At 38.5% G+C, this 21,045-nt stretch overlaps 1 protein-coding gene across 4 annotated transcripts in view; it reads left to right on the top strand.

The window, feature by feature from the left end:
* The window catches only part of Vcan (versican), an 89,126-nt gene that overhangs the window by 14,995 nt on the left and 53,086 nt on the right, over window positions 1–21,045 (top strand). For all 4 annotated transcript variants that reach the window (XM_028760116.1, XM_028760115.1, XM_028760113.1 and 1 more), the window contains exons 3-6: window positions 1,535–1,909; window positions 5,279–5,453; window positions 5,533–5,660; window positions 17,422–17,715. In XM_028760116.1, the coding sequence (XP_028615949.1) occupies window positions 1,535–1,909; window positions 5,279–5,453; window positions 5,533–5,660; window positions 17,422–17,715 (972 nt within the window). The remainder of the gene's footprint in view (window positions 1–1,534; window positions 1,910–5,278; window positions 5,454–5,532; window positions 5,661–17,421; window positions 17,716–21,045) is intronic.

Genomic DNA, 21,045 nt, shown 5'->3' with positions numbered 1-21,045 from the left:
CTCCTCTCCTCTCTTGGTTTTTTTGTTTTGTTTTGTTAATTAAAGGGAATAATATCTTTTTGTAAATTTGAAAATGACCCAACTGACTGACGAGGGTTTGATGAGCTACATCGTTGTGGATGCATGTTTACATGGAGACATATATGTCTTAGACCACAAGCACAGTGTTAGAAAAACAACACTAGTGAAAAGTCACAGAGTCACTTGATATGAATGTGACTCTTAACTGATGGCCACCATTTCATGAAGTGAGCATTGGTTGTGCAAGAAAAAGAATTTCTATTGCTTCTTACCCCTGATTTAGCCTAGCCAGTGGAAGCTGGAAAGTGGTAGGAGGCCTGGGTGAGGGGAGGGTTCCAGGATGGGTGAAAGAGTATTTTCTTTTGCATGCAATGGTGTTAAATTGTAACCAGTGTACACTTTGTCATTAAATGTTTAAGAGCTTAAACAGAAATGAGTACTTTGGGAGGGTTAGGTGAACAGAAGCAGGGTTTCCGGCCAGGGGATAATGAAAGGCAGTGTTTCTCTGCAAAGTGATTGCAGCTGGAGTTGTCATTATAATGAAGCCTTTGCTTCAAACAAGGGCCCAAAGAGGGCTCTTCAAACAGTAGACGTGCCCCCTCTCCAGTCTCATGAAGTACCGTTTGAAATTCTTCTTTCAATTTTATTTTTATTTTCTCTAAGGTAATGTGGTAGTTACCTTTAATGATTTTCGTCTCTGACCTGTTAGTGTAACAAGTTCAGGCTGGCCTTGGGAATTTGCCTGCCTCCATTGCTGGGCTAGAAGAAGGCCCTTACAATATGAACCCTGCTCTTTCGCTAGTCCTCTCCAGTAGGGTTTAAAAGTCTAACTTCCCTTTCAAATGTTAATTTTTTTACATTATATTTTTCTAAAGTAATGTTTATGGCAAGTATCTTAAATGATTTTTTTCCCTCTGATCAGTAAATATAAGTTTTTACCTTTCAACTGCTTTTCCTAACACTAGTCCAGATTTTTAGTTTGCTTTTGAAAAAAAGAAGGAAAAGGGGGAGAAGGACAGAAGGACATAGGGAGCGAGGGGATGCGGGGGGCAGTTTTTATTCATTAATTCTAGACAAATTTTGAGCAACCCTCTTGGCTCGTTCTCCCAAGTACTAGGACTATTGGCATGGGCGCCCATGAACCCAGCTTGCTCTACTCTTTCAAACTGTGCTTCAGACTCTAGCTGCCCAGTTCTTTCTGCTCTTAATTTTTTGCATTTCCTTGCCTTACTTTATCTTTTTGTTCATGTTAAATACCACGTGACAAATGCTTTCAAATGATCTGTGCACTTCAGTGTACGAAGACGAACAGAACATCATTAATCCCTGTCATTGTTATGAAGCATTATTGAAGTTCTATACTATTCTGTTTACATAAATCATTCTCATTTTCTCTCTCACACACTCAAGATGTAATGAAAGCCCTGTAAGGTTTTCCAAACCATTCTTACATTCAATAGACTTAGCACCAGCATTTTAGGAATATTAATCTGATATTTTGTCTTTCCTCCAGCCCAAATGGAAAAAAGCCCACCTGTTAAAGGCTCTCTGTCTGGAAAAGTAGTCCTACCTTGTCATTTTTCGACCTTGCCTACCTTACCACCCAATTACAACACGAGTGAATTTCTCAGAATCAAATGGTCTAAAATGGAAGTGGACAAAAATGGAAAAGATATCAAGGAGACCACTGTCCTGGTGGCCCAAAACGGGAATATCAAGATTGGTCAGGACTACAAGGGGCGAGTGTCAGTGCCTACACATCCTGACGATGTAGGCGATGCCTCACTCACCATGGTCAAACTCCGTGCTAGTGACGCAGGTGTCTACCGCTGCGATGTCATGTATGGAATTGAAGACACTCAGGACACCATGTCACTGACTGTGGATGGTAAGACTTTCAGATCTGTAAGAAAGGGGGCATGATACCCAAGTCAGAAGTGTGGGCCAATACTGAAGGCTATCTCTTGATCCTGATATGTACATGTGGAAAAACACAAGAGGCTTTGCTGAAAACAAACTTAGTCTTTCAGGATAGGTAGCTTTCTGTGAGGTAGCTTCACTAATTGATGGAATGAAATAAAGCACAATATACTGGAAATAATGAAAACCTCAAGACATGATACATGATTTCAAAATCATTATTTTAGTGCTCAGACAAGTCAATGATTTGATTTGAATACTATAAAGTATATTCTACATTTTAATTTTGATGTTGTATAGATGATGTCTTAGTTACTTCCCCATTGTCATAACAAAGCATTATGACCAAGGTAAGTTAGCACAAAACAACAACAACAACAACAACAACAACAAAAGACCATTTAAACTGGAGCTCACAGTTACAAGGGTTAGAGTCTTGGACCACAATCATGGTGAGGAGCACATGGCAGCAAACCATCAGACATGGCACCTAAACAAGAGAGCTAACTGGGTTAGGTGAGTGATTGATTGGTTGTGAGGATCCAACCAGCTAGGAATAGCCAGTAGTGCACTGACCATTAGTATAAGTAAGAGTTACTTCACATTGTCAAAGTAATGGCTGAACTAGAGCTGGCTGGAGAGCTAACTGGGAATGGTGTGTGCTTTTAAAAATCGAAGTCCACCCCTGATGACACACCACCTCCAAGAGGGCCACATTTCCTAGTCTGTCTCCAACAGTTCCATCAACTGGGCACCAAGTATTCAAAACTATGAACCTCTAGAGCACATTCTCATTCAAAACACCACATACGTATACACATACATACATAGATATAGAACTTTTCCCTTTTTGTCTTAGCTCTCATCATGTGATCTTTGGGGGTGCTGAAAGTCAAACCCAAGATTGTGCGCATGCTAGGCAAATGCTCTATCACTGAACCTCAGCCTCCTCTCTGTGATTATCAATGAGCAGTGGTAAGTTGGCTCAGCATAGAGATACATGCTACCAAGCCTGACAAGCTCAGTATGAGTCCTGGAACCCACATGGTACAAGGTCATGTGTTTACCCATGCCTCTCTGTAGGCACACAGACACATAAAATAAATGTAAAAAAAAAAAACCAACAAAACAACATTTAAAAAACCCATTTGAATTAAATTTTAAGAAGCACTATTTAAAAGCTACGTTGTAAAACTAACCATGATTTATATCATACTGTCTTACAAAGTCAATCAATATTTGAATTTTCAGTTGGCTCAGAGCAAGAAATCAAAGTAAAACAAAATGTAACGTTAACATTAGTTGCTATCCATGAAGTTTGGTAATGGCACATTTTACCTTTATCCTCCTTTTAATGGTGGTTTATATGTCACTAGAGCTTAAGTTGGAAGACAAAGCAAAGAGAAATTGCTTTAATTGGGCACACACATAATGCTGCAGCTCTTGGAAGCAGAATGTGTTGGCAGGTTATTAAGCGAAAGTCTAATACCCAGACATGATGGAACAGATTTTCCTCCGACTCTCAATTTCCCTATAAAATATTTACCTTTCAGAAATACATAAAAGAGGTTTTATTAGAACCCTTTCTTGTTTAGCCAAAAGGAAATGTTTTCAATTTTAGGTGCAACAAACAAATTTACGATAAACTATCCCTTATCATTAAATTCATCTGTTTCCTGTTGTCCAGGGAACCACTAAATCCCCGAGTTCCTCACCATTGATTTTAGTTATCCTAAGATTGTACCTTCATAGACACATATATACATAGATGTATATCACCGACATTTACTCTCTAAAGTTCTCCAAATGCTTAATAGCTTCTTACTTTTTTTTTATTAATTTTCATCATTAAAGACTTAGCAATAGATTTGCCTCTTGCTGCTTGGAAACAATGACTATCCTCACCTAATCTCCTTAGCCCCAGGATGTCTTCAGGTTAGTTAACAATTGCAAATACTTACATATGGATTGATGGCCCAGGCTTAGGCAAGGAGGCCCTTTCCTCTGTCCCCTCTCAATACCAAATATTAAGTGCGTGTGGAAGATTTATAATTCCCAAGATTACTTGAAATTTAACCACTATAAACCATTTTAAACTCATTCAGATTTTTATTTAGAGCTCAAAAGTTATTTAGTGCATACTAGACAGATGTACTCCCAGACAGTTTTAAAGAGGTCACATGAAGGTAGAGATTGGCATTTGGTAACATTTTGAGACATGAGAGGTCAGAAAGAAGAAAAGGAACGCTCTTTGCAAGTCAGTCCCTTGATGAGTTACTGTGCAGCTCCCTTTGGGTAGGCACTGGTAATGGGCTCATCTGCAGCATGGATATTGTAATTCTTCCACAGCTGTCTTGGTAGTATACACTTGTCTCGACACAGCACCATATGAGGAATAATATGAGTGAGAGTGTCTGATAGCCAGTCTCATGGTGGAAAACAGATCCATCAACCCCAGGAAAAGACTCAGAGTCAGAGGAAGAGTGACAGATGTCTTGAAAACTATGATTCATTCCAAACAACAACACACAGTGGTCTTGAGTACTTGAGTACTTGATTGAGTTTTACCTATAAAATCTCCTGGTATTCTGAGTAACTTTCCTGGCATATCAGTTGGATTCATTTTCATGAATCATGATATTTGCTCCAGTTAAAAATGGAAATAGTGCATTCAAGTCCCAAGACAGTATCAGCAGTTCCACCCCTTTGTTGTTTTTCTTCATCTCTTGAGAACTAAAGCATAGCTTATAACTACTATTTTACAATACCTAAAATACAGCTAAGTGAAATTTGACACGAATATGCCTTGCTTCTCCCTGGGAAAGTGTGGAGGTCGTTATTTCAGATCTCTTTTGGGGTGAAAATTGAATATTTGTATCAGTCACAGCAGAGATAGAAAATTAGGCTAGTCGGACAGTGGATATGGTATATATTTGGATAGTGCATAACAATCTACCTAACATTCAGATCAATCAAATAAATCTGATCCAGATAATAAAGGACGTTAAAGCTCAAAGAGTCTGACTAGTTTATGAGTAGGGAACAAAATGAAGATGAAATAGGCATTCTTACACAGAGTGCCTGGTGTTTTTCTCTACCTATCACTCTCTGAGAAAGTAAATGTCATAACGCTGCCTGTTTCCAGAACGTAGCACGAGGAGCAGGAGACCTAGATATATGGCATTTTGAGGTCCCTTCAATCAATGAAGTTTCACATACTAAGAATAAGTAACTATGATAATTGTATTAATTAGTGTATTATTTCATTCTGACATTTTGCACAGGGCAGTGGAGGGGACCCGAGCATTGAAACAGTGTTTGGTTTGTGTCTTCGCAGGTGTTGTGTTTCACTATAGGGCAGCGACCAGCAGATACACTCTGAACTTTGCTATGGCACAACAGGCTTGTTTGGATATCGGGGCTGTCATAGCAACCCCAGAGCAGCTGTTTGCTGCCTATGAGGATGGATTTGAACAGTGTGATGCAGGATGGCTATCTGATCAAACTGTCAGGTGAGAGCCCTGCAGCCAAAAGCTTTTAAGTATTAATCTGCCAGTGAGAGTGCCACTTACCACTCCTCTGTCTTCCCAGATATCCCATACGGGTTCCCCGAGAGGGCTGTTTCGGAGACATGATGGGGAAGGAAGGGGTTCGCACCTACGGATTCCGCTCTCCCCAGGAAACCTATGATGTGTACTGTTATGTGGATCATCTGGACGGTAAGACACTTGATCTCGTACAGCAGTGGCTCTCAGCCGTCCTCCTAGGTCGAGCCTTTACGATAGTTCCTTGTGTTGGGGTGACTCTCATCCATACATTTTTTTTGTTGCATCTTCTTAACTGTACTTTTGCTACTATTATGAATTGTAATGTAAATTTCTGTGTTTTATGATCGTCTTAGGTGACCATTGTGCAAGGATCTATTAGACTGCCAAAGGGGTCATGATCCACTTGTTGAGAACCGCTGTTCTGTAGCTTCATTTGAATTTATAAAACAGAGAAAACTAGAAGCAAGTTCATACAAGTCCCCAGGCTTATTTACATTCCACGTAGCAGCGTTTTCTTTCCATGACTGTATGATTTTTGTGGTAAAATAAGCCAAAATTACAGTGGAGAGGGAAGAAGGGGCGTGAAAATGGTTCTGCAGGATAGAAATATCTCTGCCAATGTCAGGTTCTTCACAGTCATACTGCCCTTTTAGAACATTCAGAATAGAAAACTGTAAGGGTGGCACCTATTCTAGTGAAAGCAGATAGAAACCCTGTGGTGACTAACTGCTATGAATCCACGTGCAGATAAACACTTCCCTCCCCTCACCTAGAAAAGCAGGATAAGCTGGCAAATGAGGTGGTATGTCAGGCCTTCTTTGTTGCAAGGGTTTTTTCAGAATAGTCATTCATCCAACCAATCCACATAATCAAAATGACATAAAAAGACATATATACCACTACAGATAGTCTGCTATTCACCAGTGACATTAAAGCCAGTTTAGTTTTGCTTTTGGTTTTGTTTTTTAATGTATGTTCTGTTGGATGCATACCTGCACATCAGAAGAGGGCATCAGATCCCTTTATAGATGAGTGTGAGTCACCATGTGGTTGCTGGGAATTGAATTCAGGACTTCTGGAAGAGCAGCCAGCATTCTAAATCACTGAGCCATCTCACCAGGCCAAAAGTCAGTTTATGTAAAGCCTTTTCTCTTCAAGATTTTAGAGTCAAATTAATTTTTATTGTGCTATCTCTCTCACAGAGTAAAGAGTATTTGAGTTCAAACTGATCATATCTAAAAGGTTCCGGGAAGTTTTACAATAAAAGGCAGAAGGGATGATACCACTCTAAAGGACCTGGGAGAATGGAGCCAATCATGCAGATAGACTAAAGTCTAATGCAATAGCCAACTTTACTCAGAGCATCAGACAATTTATACTATGAAGGTTAAGCGAAGTCACATGAGCAAAGTGTACAACCACAAAGGCAAGCCACATGTGGCAGACCAAGCCTCATGCAGAAACAAAGCAAAAATCATGTTTTTCAACAGAGGCATATAAACAAATAACAATAGCCAGTTGTAATGAAAAATTTGAAGGAAACTGACTTCTGTATGCTACACCTGGGAAAAGCACAAAAACATATTCCAAGAACAATTTCATGTTTTTGAAGAAACAGAGGTCCCAAGACCATTGTCTTGTTTTCATGGTGTTTTTTCACAAGCACTCAGAATTCTCAAAGGATTCCTTTCTTGGTCGTTGTTCCAAACAGAATGGATGTTGCTATAACTTTTGAAATCAATTTTCATTTATGGTGACAGGTACCTTATAAGCTCAAGTAAATGAATGTATATAATATTAACTTGACTATTTCATGTAATTTTGACTTGGAACACATTATTTTATGTGTAAAATAAGGTTAGATGAGATAGTCCTTTCCAGCATTGAAATTCTGTGGTTGTTTGTTGGATGGTTTTATTTGTTTGTTTTTGTTGTTGTTTTGAGCCTGGCTCTGTTGGCCAGGGAACTCTTATACTCTTGGACTCAAAAGACCCTGCTGCTTGGGCTCAAAAGATCCTCTTGTCTGGCTTCACACAGAGCTGGGACTCAGGTGTGTGCCATTGGGCCAATATCTCATTCTCCAGCTCTGTTCACTCAATGAGTGACTATAAGATGTGAGGGCTGGAACATAAGCAGCCCAGACTTTCTTTATGCATTCATTAAATGTGTCTCAAAGCGTACTTTACCATTCTTACCAATCAATGATACCAGTCCGTGTATTTTCTAAGTAAGAAATTTCCGTGGCAACAGCTCTATTTTCATATATAAGTAAAGGGGGACACAGATAACAGCCAAGCTACTACTGATACATAGAAAACAGAACTTTTCTCTTCCTCTTAACTGCTTAAAATATCTTTAAAATAGTTTTTAATACCAGTATTTTTTAATTGTAGATGTTTGATTGGAAGCCTTGACACTAGTAGATAAATTTCCTATTGTTATCTCAGTAAGGTAGAAATTTGTATCACGGTTTTAGCTTAGAGTAAGATCTCTCAGAACCATTATACATGTATCAGGGATGTTGCTAAATCTACGTAGACTATTCAGGAATATTCAGGCACAAATCTTAAGCTAGACTTCTTGATGGAAAGCCAGCCTCTGGTACCAGGGACCCTTCTGTTACAGGTCTAGTCTTTAGTGTCCCTTAAAGGGGTTGCTTGAGTCCTGTTTGCCAAGGCTGTAGGCTTTTTGAAAGCCTGGATGGAGAAGTCTGTCAGGGACCTCTTAGCCACACTGCACCAGTTCGAAGTTGGCTCTTACAGTATCACTTCAGCTTTCAGGAATCAATTCTGTCAGAGAGTCGCTCTGGATATATGTATGAATATTACCACGAGGAAGGATTTATTACTTGTCTTCTTCTCCTTCTTCTCCTCTTCCTTCTTGAAAAATCAAGCTGTGTATCCTGGATTGATCTCAAACTCATAGTCCTTCTGCCTTTGCCTCCCTAGTACAAGTATTACAGGAATAGATTTGCTATTCTTAATATAAGTGGAAAGTTGATGACAGAAAGTCATATCTTTTAATTGCTACACTAACAAAGGTGATTTGAAAGTGAGCTAGGATTCTCATTAAAATATATCTATTGCTGCATTCATAATTTCTACCTACATTTCATTGTAGTCAGGGGAGACAAGTGAATGAGAGATAGAGGAGGGAGAGTGAGAATTGGAGATCCTGACACAAATTTTTATTTAAATTGAATTATTTATCATTAAAGGTATTATATTTCTTTATTTAGAATGTCCTATTACATTGTCATTAGTCTTAAAATTATAATTAGATTATAACCAGTCAGTTTTCTGCATTTTCTAAAGTGGTTTTTATAGCACAGTTTAGCATATAAATATAATATTTTGCTTTTTAAAAGAAAAACTAGCTGAGAAACTATAAAAGGCATATATGTTGGCTATGTCAATATTAGCTGGTATTATCAGGAATTTCTAAACCATATAATGTTTTGCTTTGTTAGATATGATTAAAGATCAGAATACTGTTATTAGAGATTGGGAACTAGGGTTTAAAATAGGAATATAGAAGTTAAAATTGATGAAATACTCATTATTATATGTAATCTCTGTTTTTCCATCAACTGGATTTGGAAGATGTTAAGATGCCCTTAGAAGGGAGCTTAAACGGCTGAATGATTCAGGAAAAAACAGATAAAAATGGAGACCCAGACTTGTGATGAAGCTACATACCAATAACCTTACTAGAAATCGAATGTGCATTTACTATGTAGCCTACAAGGCATTATCACTTAGCAACAGTAACTTGAACAGTACCAGTTGGTGTCCCTGTCTAGGATAATAGCTGAATGAAAGCTCTGGGTTAATGCTGGTGCCAATGTGGTGAGAAATTGAATATTTTCTGTTCTAGAATACATCAAAACTCACAGTTCAAATTATGATTTCTATGGAATACATGTTACTCTTATATCCCTGTGAAGTCTGATAATCATAGCTCAAGCCGTAGTCTGTCGGGGACCATCAGTATTTAGGAAGAATGAGGACCATGGTGACAGCAGACTCAAGAGTCAGCTCACTTCCTCAGCATCAAGAAAAGAAAGGCCGGCCTGGCCATGGTGATGCATTCCTTTAATCTCAGCACTTGGAGGCAGAGGCAGAAAGATCTCTGCAAGTTTATAACCAGTCTGGTCTAAATCATGAATTCCAGGCCAGGCAAGGGTACATAGTGAGATCGTTAAAAATAAAATTAATAAACAAAATATCTTTAGAGAAATCCCAGTGTGAAGGAGAAGGTGGGTATGCAGAGGCACTATTGGCATTTGGTATCTGCTTTGAGAGAGAGTCAGGCTTACCATATGTCCAGGTAAGGCCACTCCCAACAGTAGCTGGATAACTCAAACTGTCCTCAGTAGGGCCAGATATAGGAAGACAGGAGAGAGTATAAGAAAAGACAGGAGACAGAGTGAATGGGAACAAATACATTGTACAAAAGTTTAAAGAATTAATATAAAATATTATTTCAAAATAAAAGGTTCATTGAGGTCCAATCTGACATTTACTACTTGACAGATCATGGAGAAATTTTGTATCCTTAAAGTCTAAATAGTTATTTCTGTTAGGAAATTTAGAACAATTATAGCATTTACTTTTGAAGAGTGGTATGGAGATTAAACAAGGTGATATGTGTAGCATTTACCACATTGTACAGTTAGTGATGGATATATAGAAACGGTTGTGCCGCATATGGGGACGAGAGGTCTCCGTTCACACTGCAGTCTGAGAAGACAAAGGTTTTGAAACTACCCCGTTGTGTATTCGGTTCTATAGGAGGTGAATTTTTCCAGCAAGGATGATTGTTAAGTGTTGAAAACATCTTTAGTAAACTACAAAGTTTCACCCCAAGAGAGTTCTTAGAAATAGACTTAATCCAAGGGGGTAAGAGTGCAGTGCTCACGTCAGCTTGAGTCAGAGCCCTGTGAGGGACAGGCGGTGCTAGTAGAACTAGGGCATCATGAAGACCGGGTTGTTTTGAATGATAGGTAGGAACAAGCTGTGATGAGCATAATGTAAATATTTCAGCTAAAAATACCTCAAGCTTAAAAAAAAGTCAGTCCCTTTTAAATGAAAAGAGATTATTTATTTGACTATGATATCAAGTAGTTGCCAGAAAATAGTTGTCTTTTAAAAGGCATTTTATTTTCTCTGTAGATGAATAGGAGTATAACTAATGAGGTCAGATAACCTTCTTTCGTGGTTGATCTATTTAATTCCCTTGTAAAAGAATCAATCTCTGGCTTGTATCCAGACCTGTCTGATCGGCTTAGTGTTTCTTCACCTCTAATTGTGGAGACCTGTGTCCTATTTGCTCGTGGCCTGTGTTTTCTATGTAGCCCTGCCTTTAAAGGTTGTGACCTCACCTTCATGAGCTAGGTGCCATTCTGGCTCTCTGGGGACCTCATGCATGACTTTTTTGCAATGATGCTCTGGTCATCATAGAGAACCACACCCCTAGCCTATTTTTCCAACACTCTCTATTGCTGGTATTCAAAACCGTGCTTCCAAAATTCCTTGGTTGGCTTTTCTGGCTTGCACTGAAATTTTGTGACAGAGACTTTTGCTTTATTTAGAGTTCATTTCATATATTTTGTTTTCTGATTTCTTTTCTTCAAATATCTTGTTATCAGTCTTATTTCTGAAAAAAATACTCTACGTTCTCAGTTGAGGGCCATAAGTTTTTACATTTTTTTTTTATTTTGACAAACATCAAGGGGCTGTTGAAGGCATGCGGCATCATGCACACGTATAATAAAAACCAAGAAATGATTGATAGAAATCGTAGATAGTTTTTAAACTTTATCTTTTTTCTCTCTCTTTAAATTGTTGACCATTGCTTAGTATAGTACTTGAAAATATTTTCCCTAGTTTTTAAGGTGTCATTCAAACTCTTAATAGGATCATTTGAACTTAAGAAGTTTTAAATTTGGAGCTGGAGAGATGGCTGAGCAGTTAAGAGCACTGACTGCTCTTCCAGAGGTCCTGAGTTCAAGTCCCAGCAACCACATGGTGGCTCACAACCATCTTTAATGGGATCTGATGCCCTTTTCTGGTGTGTCTGAAGAGAACAATGGTGAATACATAAAATAAATAAATAAATCTTAAAAAAAAGAAGTTTTAAATTTTAACCAAATCCAGTTCATCAACTAAATCTAGTTCATCTACTGCTTTTCTTTTGGTAGCTTCTGATCAAACTGAAGCAATTCTCCTTAATATTTATGATGATGATAAGTCCCATCAGTAAGAAAGTTCTAGTTTGTGTATTGTAACCAGATACTAAAATGTAAACAAAATGCCTTCAAGTTCTTCCTTCCTTCCTTCCTTCCTTCCTTCCTTCCTTCCTTCCTTCCTTCCTTCCTTCCTTCTTTCCTTCCTTTTTTCTTTCGCCACCTGACAACCTCCAGAACTAACCTACCTCCCTTTCTTGCTCCCTCCCTCCTTCTCCCTTTTTTCTTTCCTTCTTTCCTTCTTTCCTTCTTTCCTTCTTTCCTTCTTTCCTTCTTTCCTTCCTTCCTTCCTTCCTTCCTTCCTTCCTTCCTTCCTTCCTTCTCTTCTTTTTTTTTCTCTTGGGGACAGGGTTTCTTTGTATAGCCCTGGCTGTTCTGGAACTCATTCTGTAGAAGAGGCTGACCTTGCACTCAGAGATCTCCCTGCCTCTGCTCCTGCCTCTTGAGTTCTGAGATTAAAAGCTTGGGTCACCATTGCTTGAGTTTCTAGACTACTGTTTCTCTACCTTCCTACTGGTTTGACCCTTTAACACAGTTCCTCATGTTATGATGACACTCAACCATAAAATTATTTTCATTGCTGCTTTATAACTGTAACTTTGGTACAGTTATTAATCTTATGGAAATATCTGATACACAGGATATCTGATATGCGACCCCCATGAAAAGGTCCTTCGACCCCAAAGGGGGCCATGGCCCACAGTTAGAAAACCACTGTTGTAGACCATCTCTGGAGAGGTAATCAAAATAGGAGTATGCTAAAGCTTGAAGCAATTGGCTTGAAAATGTTTGATAATGTGACATAAGATACTGTTTACATGTTTTCTATCCAAATAGGCAAATGATCTTGCAAGTAAAATCCTCTGTTCTTCATTATATTTTATGTGTGCACTAATATGAACGTGTATGTATAAACCTTTAAAAAATTCTGCATCTCTGTTTTGATGAGGCCTGCTGCTGAAATTTTACAGTGGAGTTCTTGTCAAACGATAAGAGGTCATCCTCCTCATGGGAGGTGCCTGGCTGCAGAAGCTACAGTTACCTTGCTTGCTCAGGTCCATGTGTACATGGGAAGAGAAGCAGCAGTGTTGCCCTATGCTATTAAAATTGCAATTTCCTTATAGGACGCTCAGTACCTGCCTCTTAAACTCCAAAGATGGTGCTGAGGTACAAACATGAATGCGCTTTCCTTATTTGTTGAAATAATGCTCCAATTTTATTAAAGAGATGAGCTCATTTGTTTGGTTTAAATTGCTGACTTTCACCCTTGACCAAGGTACTCTCCTCTGGTCCCCTGCTTTACAACTATGGGAGGCAACTGGCTACATACCTGGATTTGTTCTCTCCTGCTTTGGTTGTGTCTGGTAACCTGGTCCACTTGTTCAGTTACTATAAACAGGTTTCCTAGTATCTATTAGATTTTTCAGATATGTTTACTATAAATCACTTGTGAATTCTCTACATCATTGAGATATGTGTCTTTGGAACAAACTTTGCCAGAATATTTCAAGGAATGAGCCCATCAATAGATGTTCTGTTTCAGTAATTGGAGACTGTTACAACAGAGAAGATAGAACTTTACAAACATAGGCAGTGTGGTTTGCTATGGACCAAGCATTAATTTAAGTAACTAAAGAACAATAAAATAGTCATGTGGTATAGGATTTGTTATATTGTTAGGGTTTTGATATGAGCAAAGGTAATGTTCAGGCTAAGATATTATGATGTAGGAAGGCTTACATCATTGACTTTGGAGGAGAGTTAACATAAATGTTTTTTCTTTCCTTTTTCTTATTCCAAAATAACAATTACACCACTGACAGTGAGTTACTACATATTATCTTGATGAATGAATTTTTTTATATCTTTACCTTAAAATAATCTCAATCAATCTATTAAAATATTCCATTTTCATCCAAGTGGCATGATATCCAGTGGTGAGTTTTTTCAATTTAAGTATTCACAATGTTAGGAGCTCAAAGAGATAGGCAGCTTAGTGGTTAAGAGCACTTGCTATTCTTGTCGAGGTCCAGATTGGCTCCCAGAACTCACAACACCTAGCTCACAACATACTGTAGCTCCAGCTTTAGGGGGTCTGATAATGACTTCTGGGGGTCAAGGGAACAGGCATGCATATGAGCATAGACAGAGAGAGATACACATGAACATAGAAATAAATAAAAGGAAATAAAGCACTTGGGAGGGAAAGGCAGGTGGATTTCTGAGTTCGAGGCCAGCCTGGTCTACAGAGTGAGTTCCAGGACAGCCAGTGCTATACAGAGAAACCCTGTCTTGAAAAAGCAAACAAAGAAACAAAATCAAAATAAATATAAAACATTAGTAAATGAAATTAAACCTTTGCAAGGTTAAAAAAATGTCCTTACATATAAATGAAGTTGAAATTAGACAGTCTTGGGATCGTAGAAGTTCAACTAATAAAGTCTTTCTTCTATGGGTATAGCAGATGTGAAGGGAAGCTGTATCTCTATATCAGTTATATCACTGATATAAGGTTTCATTTGATGATACTTCTTACATGAAAAATTTAGTAAGTATCTTCATTGGTGAATAAAAATGGCATTCCCTTTTATAACCATTGGCAATAAGAAAATTTTTATTCATTTTAATACCCAATTATATTTGCCCTTTAAAGTTGGGTGACAGTTCTCCTGGGGCCAGTGCTCCTCATTAACAGTTTGCTCTGGCTTTTTTTTTTCTAGAAGCATTGTTTTCTTTAATGAGTTAGCCTCACTCTGGCTAGCAGATCACTCTTGTTAGTCTGTAGGAATAGGAGTTTTCCTTCAGAGCAGAGTGTTTAGCCGTGCCCAAAGCTAAGATGCCCGGAGCAATGTCACCTGGAATAACACATTTGGAAGTACTTCCTTTGAGGGAGAGATATGGGCCCGCCCTCCTCCCTCCAAGTGCATCCATTTCAGGCCTCAGCCAGGTGTGATTCTGAGGTAAACCAGGCTGCTCAAGCTGACATCTCCCTCCAGTTGTTTCCACGTTGCTGTGTTCCAGGTCTAGAGATAAGACGCAGTGACTATTCCAGGTGGCAGTAGAGTGATTTTATTTACTGTGTTGCTTGAGAAGCATGAACAAAACCAAAACAAAACCAGAAACAAAAACAAAACCATGTTTAAAGACAAGAACCAGAAATGACATTTATTCAACATGTATTACTGAATGCACACTGTGTAACTGATAGTGTCTTTGGTGCTTATAAACCTTGTAGGATAGCTGTTGACATTGCGAGAACAGGGAAACGGAAGGTGGTTTATTCTTTGTGTTTTTTGTTTGTTTGTTTGTGTTTTTTGTTGTTGTTTTGAGATTACCATTGTTGTTTGCCAGTCTAGATGATTTAGTTTGTAAATCTATTCTTTTTATTTTTATTATTATCTTTAATTTTTTTTTTTTTTACAGTTCAGTCGTTATCCTCCTCCCTTTCTGCCCTCTGACAGTTCTTCATCCCATTCTTCCACCGCCATCTCCAAGGGGATGTCCCTATGCCTACTCCCCCCCACACACACACCCTGCCAGTCCTCCGCATTCCCTGAGGCCTCATGTATCTCAAGGATTAGGTGCATCCTCTCTCATTGAGGCCTGACCAGGCAGTCCTCTGCTGTATGTGTGCGTGTGTGTGGGGGGTGGGGGTGGGCTCGGACCAGCTAGCATATGCTGCCTGGTTGGTGGCTCAGTGTCGGAGAGATCTCGGGGATCTAGGTTATTTGAGACTGCTGGTCTTCCTACAGGGTTGCCCTCCTCCTCTTACACCTTCTCCCACCCCCATTCAACCACAGGAGTCTCTGACTTCAGAGCATTGCTTGGGTGTATGTATTTGCTTCTGTCTCAGTCATCTGCTTGTTGGGCCTCTCAGAGGGCAGCCATGCTAGGCTACTGTCTGTAAGCACACCATAGCAACAGTAACAGTGTCAGGCTTTAGAGCCTCCCCTTGGGCTGGATCTTAATTTAGTCCTGTCACTGGACCTCCTTTCTCTCAGGCTCTTCTCCCTTTTTGTTCCTTCAGTTCTTTTAGACAGGAAGAATTCTGGATCAGAGTTTCAGACTGTGGGATGGCAACCTCTTCCCTCACTTGATGCCCTGTCTTTCGCTATAGTGGACTGTACACGTTCCCTCTCCCCACTGTTGGGCATTTCATCTAAGGTACTTCCTGTTGAGTCCTGAGAGTCTGTCACCTCCCAGGTGAGGGTTCCCTCACCTACTGAGGTTGTGTATTTCCATTCATTCTGCTGGCCCTTGGGGCTTCACTACTGCACCTCCACCCAATACCTGATCATGTTCCTCCCCTTCCCTCCCCAGTACAGATTTTGAATTTATAGTAAGAAAAGCTGATATGTGCATTTTGGCCATTTTTTTCTATGAAGAATTTTCTTTTTCCTCATAAAAGCTATTGTATGTGTATACTAATGGTACCATTTGTTTTCAAGCAGTTGGCTTGTTACATCTAGCTTGGGTCTACAGAAGATCAACACTGTAAGAATTCTGTGTCTCTGTTGTCTGATGGATCACAGCATTAGAGATCACCTCTGAGGCATGGAACAGGACCCTGGCTTTTGTAATATTGCTTGATAACCCTCAGCTTCCTCTCCTTCTCATCCACACTCCTTCCTGTTCTGGTTATATCTATCTAGGTGTTCTTTAATATTTCCTCTGACATTTTGCCATTCGTGCTTGTATCTTAAAAGCGTCATTTAATTTGAATGAAATTTATTCTGACAAATTGTTTTCTAGTTGGGCAAATAAAATGCCAGTTTAACAAACTTAATTTTCCAGAATTTTGATGTTTTATGTTAACTAAAGGAAACAGTCTTCTCTACAAATTGGATCTAGTGATGAGCACAGTAAGCATTCAGGATTTGCTTGTTAATTAATTTGCAGGCCTAACAGTGCACTGAACTTGACTAGAACTCCTGCTAACATTTCTGGTGACTTTATGAAAATTAGAACACATGCCTTCTTTTCTGGTTAGAGCAAGTAGGAGAAATTGACCCGTCCAAACGAGTCTCCCTTTAGAGGCTTGGGAACTTTAGCTGTTCAGTGGGAGCTGACATCATCCCTCAAACACCCCTAGCCTTGTGCTGCTATGTAACTGTGGCTGGCAAACCTGTCACAGCAGTCCTGAGCCAGGGACACAAGGTAGACTAAGAATCCTTTCATTTCTACTGCTTTTATCCTTTCCCATATCAAATTCCTAGGGATGTTTCTTATCTAGTTGTTTAATCAACAAGATTAATCTGTATTGGTGGTAGTGATATGTTGGAAAAGGATGGTCAGAGAACTACTGTTTGACTTTAGAATTCTCTCACAGGATGGTGAATAATCACTTGGGAAGATTTGTTTATTTTAAAATTATTTCTCAAACATTATTAGCAAATGAATTCTCCATCAACTTTTTGAAAGGAATACACACACACACACACACACACACACACACACACATTAATCCACATGCATATGTACACAAACGCTTGTATTAAACTATTGTGGTATGTTACTTTTATTATATGGAAATAATAGTTTTCTCAAAATAAACATGTGACTGCTCTACTGTATAAGCAGCTGCCTCCATACTGTAAAAAGTATCACATGTACTCCCTCAGCATTGATCAAATCTGGGAGAGAACGAGGAATCAACCTAAGCCTTTTGTCTTCCTCTTCTTGCAGGCGATGTGTTCCACATCACTGCTCCCAGCAAGTTCACCTTCGAGGAGGCTGAAGCAGAGTGTACAAACCGGGATGCTAGGCTGGCGACTGTTGGAGAACTTCAAGCAGCTTGGAGGAACGGCTTCGACCAATGCGATTACGGCTGGCTGTCGGATGCCAGTGTGCGGCACCCTGTGACTGTGGCCAGGGCCCAATGTGGAGGTGGTCTACTTGGGGTGAGAACCCTGTATCGTTTTGAGAACCAGACATGCTTCCCTACCCCTGATAGCAGATTTGATGCCTACTGCTTTAAACGTAAGTGTTTGATATCTCTTTTAAAAATACAGATTAAAAAGCTGCAGCAAATAGTCTCCAGAGGTTCAAGTGGATGTCGGGATGGATTCTGTATTCTGTACTAAGTGCACGGAGCACCTACAGTTCAGTGATGCAAACAGACTTAATTCCGGCATTATGGTTAACACAGTTTGGCAGTGGGTTTCTTTTTTCGGGGGAAGGGAACGTCAGATTGGGGTCTTAACTGAACCCTGGTATTCCAAGAATCACAGAACACATCCTGAATTGAAATTTCATATTAACTGAAGTCTTTAAATGCAATTTCACTGTTAATATAACAATGTCAAGACAACAGCAGCTGAGTTAAACCTTTGAATCATGTTTATTTTATTTTTGATATCATTCTTATTGTAAAAAAGGAGACAATTTAAACAAGTCATTGCAGGTGAGTATTTGTGCTGAAATTGATAATGATTATGTTCAATTCCTACCTAAAAATGCATCATACTATCAAATAATATAATTCACGTATCTCATTTTGTTTCAAGTAATAGAATGTATGCCTTTTGGTGGTTAATTTTGCTTTGAATTAATTAAAGTACAGTAGAGTCTCCTTGCAACATGCCCCATGAATTGTCTATGATGTTAGATTTTCCTTGTAAAATTAATTTTAGGTAGCATTCATGCTATACATATTTTAATTTTTAGACATCCTTATTTTTAAATATTAGTTACATTATGCAGTAGTATAGTTGTAGAGTGCTTAACTAAACAAATAACTAGTCAACAATTTTATTGTAATATTTACTTTAGGGTCTGTTATATGTTAGCTAACAAATGCTTAGATATTTTAATGATATGGGCTAAGTCTGACATTGAGTACAATGAAATGTCAATATAACACATGAAGTGTTTTGAACCAGCTTTCTAATTCCTTTTGTTAGATCAGCAAGTAGCTAAGTTAGCTAGAAAATGTACTAGTCTGTTATTTATTAGTTTCTAAGGTGAAATATGCAGGACATTTTTTCAGTGAGAAAAAGACAGATATGAACGTAAGTAGTGTGTTGGAAAAGACATTGAACCCATGAGCTAATATAGGCATGGAAGATCTCATTTCACAGACTGCCATTTCCCCACTAGGCTGCCTCTGCCTAGATCTCCACTTTAGACTTGGTTTTCGGAGGGCTGTAGCCATATGTTGTGTATTAACTTAATTCAAGCTGGCGGATCCATGAAAAGGCCCAGAGGAAGGTAGCTCTTCTTCTCAGGTCCTGAAAGAGCAAAGGCTTCCAGAATCATTTTCAGAAATACAAAAATAATAATGGAAAATCTTATCCTAAATATAGTCATATATACATGTACACATATATGGGATGTATATTCATTTATTCCAAATTCTCTCATTAATGATAGTCAAGAAAATCAGGTCATATAACAACTTTTACATAAAGTTAACAACTTGAGGAAGGAACAGGCTTGGGTTGGTTAGCAGGGAATGAGGCAGGAAGAGTCAAAGTAAGCATGGGAGGAGTGTTTGGCTTGACAATCTTACCTCTTTAATTTTTCCTGTGATGTTTAAAATTAACAACAGAAAAAAATTAAATAATGTATTTCCTTCTTGAGGGTAAAATGGAAACCCAAGCTTTTTTGTAGTTTTAGAGAGTATTATTAAAGAGTTGATCCTGGCAGGCTTTAGGCTGTCTTTGTAAATGAGTTCACATGGGTACATAACACAGCGAGATCCTTAGGTTAATAGAGTGGCCACATTAAAATTAACTTACACAAGTGGTTTATATTTACTCTTTTTATATTCATTTAAATGTATAGCCTTTCGAAATGAAATACATCCCACTTCTGTGTAACCTGAAGTCAAGATTCTAGCTTATTTCAGCCTTCCTTAAGATTGTAATTCCTAGTCCATTCAGCACGCGAGGAGTTAAGAATGGGACAGAGCCAACAGCTTCCTTTACTTTCTAGTGCATTTTGTAATGATTTTTTAAATATGCGAATCTGTAAAGATTTAAAATGAATTCCAAATTCTTTAACTGATGTCCAGCTTTCCCACACAGTCCAGTGGTGACTAAGCCTGGCCTCAGCTGCAGTCCAAGTGATGTCAATTGTGTGCAGTTGTCTTGATAAGTTGGAAAGCAAGAGATACATGCATGCTCTAAATCACTTAATTTAGTCAAACATAGATAGTGGGATACAGAGTGAATAAACATTTCCAATCTTATCTTGCCTTAATGCCCTCTTCCATTTAAAGGTAGTTCATACTACATCTACAATATCAGCTATTGTGCACAGATAGGAATTACCTAGTTAAATAGATCTGAAATCGAGGCAACTAAATGCCTCTTAAAAATAGCTTCAGTGACTATGGTCCTGTGAGGAAACTGTCTACTTTCTCATTTTTTTTTGGCCTCAGGAATAAAAACACTCTGTGAAAGGATGCAGTTCACAGCTTTAAAAGTCCATGTTAAATAGCTTCAGATTTAAGTGAATCAAAAATAATTGAAGACTTCTGAAGATTTCATAATACATGTCATTAAGGAACTCTAGGAGAGGGGAAAGGGCATACTTCCTAAAATCTTCATTCTAGTGTTCTTTAGCCCTGATTCTTAGCTTCTTTTTCATCAAAGTTTGAACATTAAAATCTTAACTATTTTTTAACTATTTTTAACTATTTTTTTTAATTTGCTTATCAAATTAAAGCACAGCGTCTCTACTGAACACAGATCTTTGGTTGTCTCTCTGCATCTTCTCCTACTGGAACAATTCCATTGATGACAACGATCATGTCTAAACTTCTAATTCCTGTCTGATCTGGTTTTGAGCCTCCTTTTTTTCTCCATCCTTTCTCTGATTATGTTTAGAACTAGAATCTAGAGCAGCCTCAGTCGGCTGCCAGCACTTCCTGTACTTTAGTATGTATTTTTCATGTTTATAATTAGTTTATTCTTCAAATCTACGATCACTTCATTACCCCTCCCCCTTTTTTTGGTGCCCTAAACAATTATGGGCCATTAGCTACAAACTGTAATGTTTCCTTACTTTGTATTTCAAAATGTTTTCTGTTTACTGAATTGGACTTAATTACCATCCAATCTCACATCAAACTTTTAACAGACAGTTCAAAATTCTAACCCCACTGTACTGGTAGAAACAGGTTCTTCAGATATGACCCTCAAGTCCTACTGCGGAATAGCCATTACTCTTGTCACCTCTTCCCATGGTTTAAACTCATGCATGTTTAATATAAATGTTTTAATACAAAAGAGTTGATACAAAGTCAGTTCTCCAAAATGTAGACAGGACAGTGTAAGAGTTGAATCAGTCACCAGGCTGCTAATA

Source organism: Grammomys surdaster, unplaced genomic scaffold, assembly GCF_004785775.1.
Source record: "Grammomys surdaster isolate TR1022 unplaced genomic scaffold, NIH_TR_1.0 126391, whole genome shotgun sequence".
NCBI classification, from domain to species: Eukaryota; Metazoa; Chordata; class Mammalia; order Rodentia; family Muridae; genus Grammomys; species Grammomys surdaster.
Note: the sequence above shows the minus strand (reverse complement) of the source record. Positions and strands in the feature narration are given on the sequence as shown.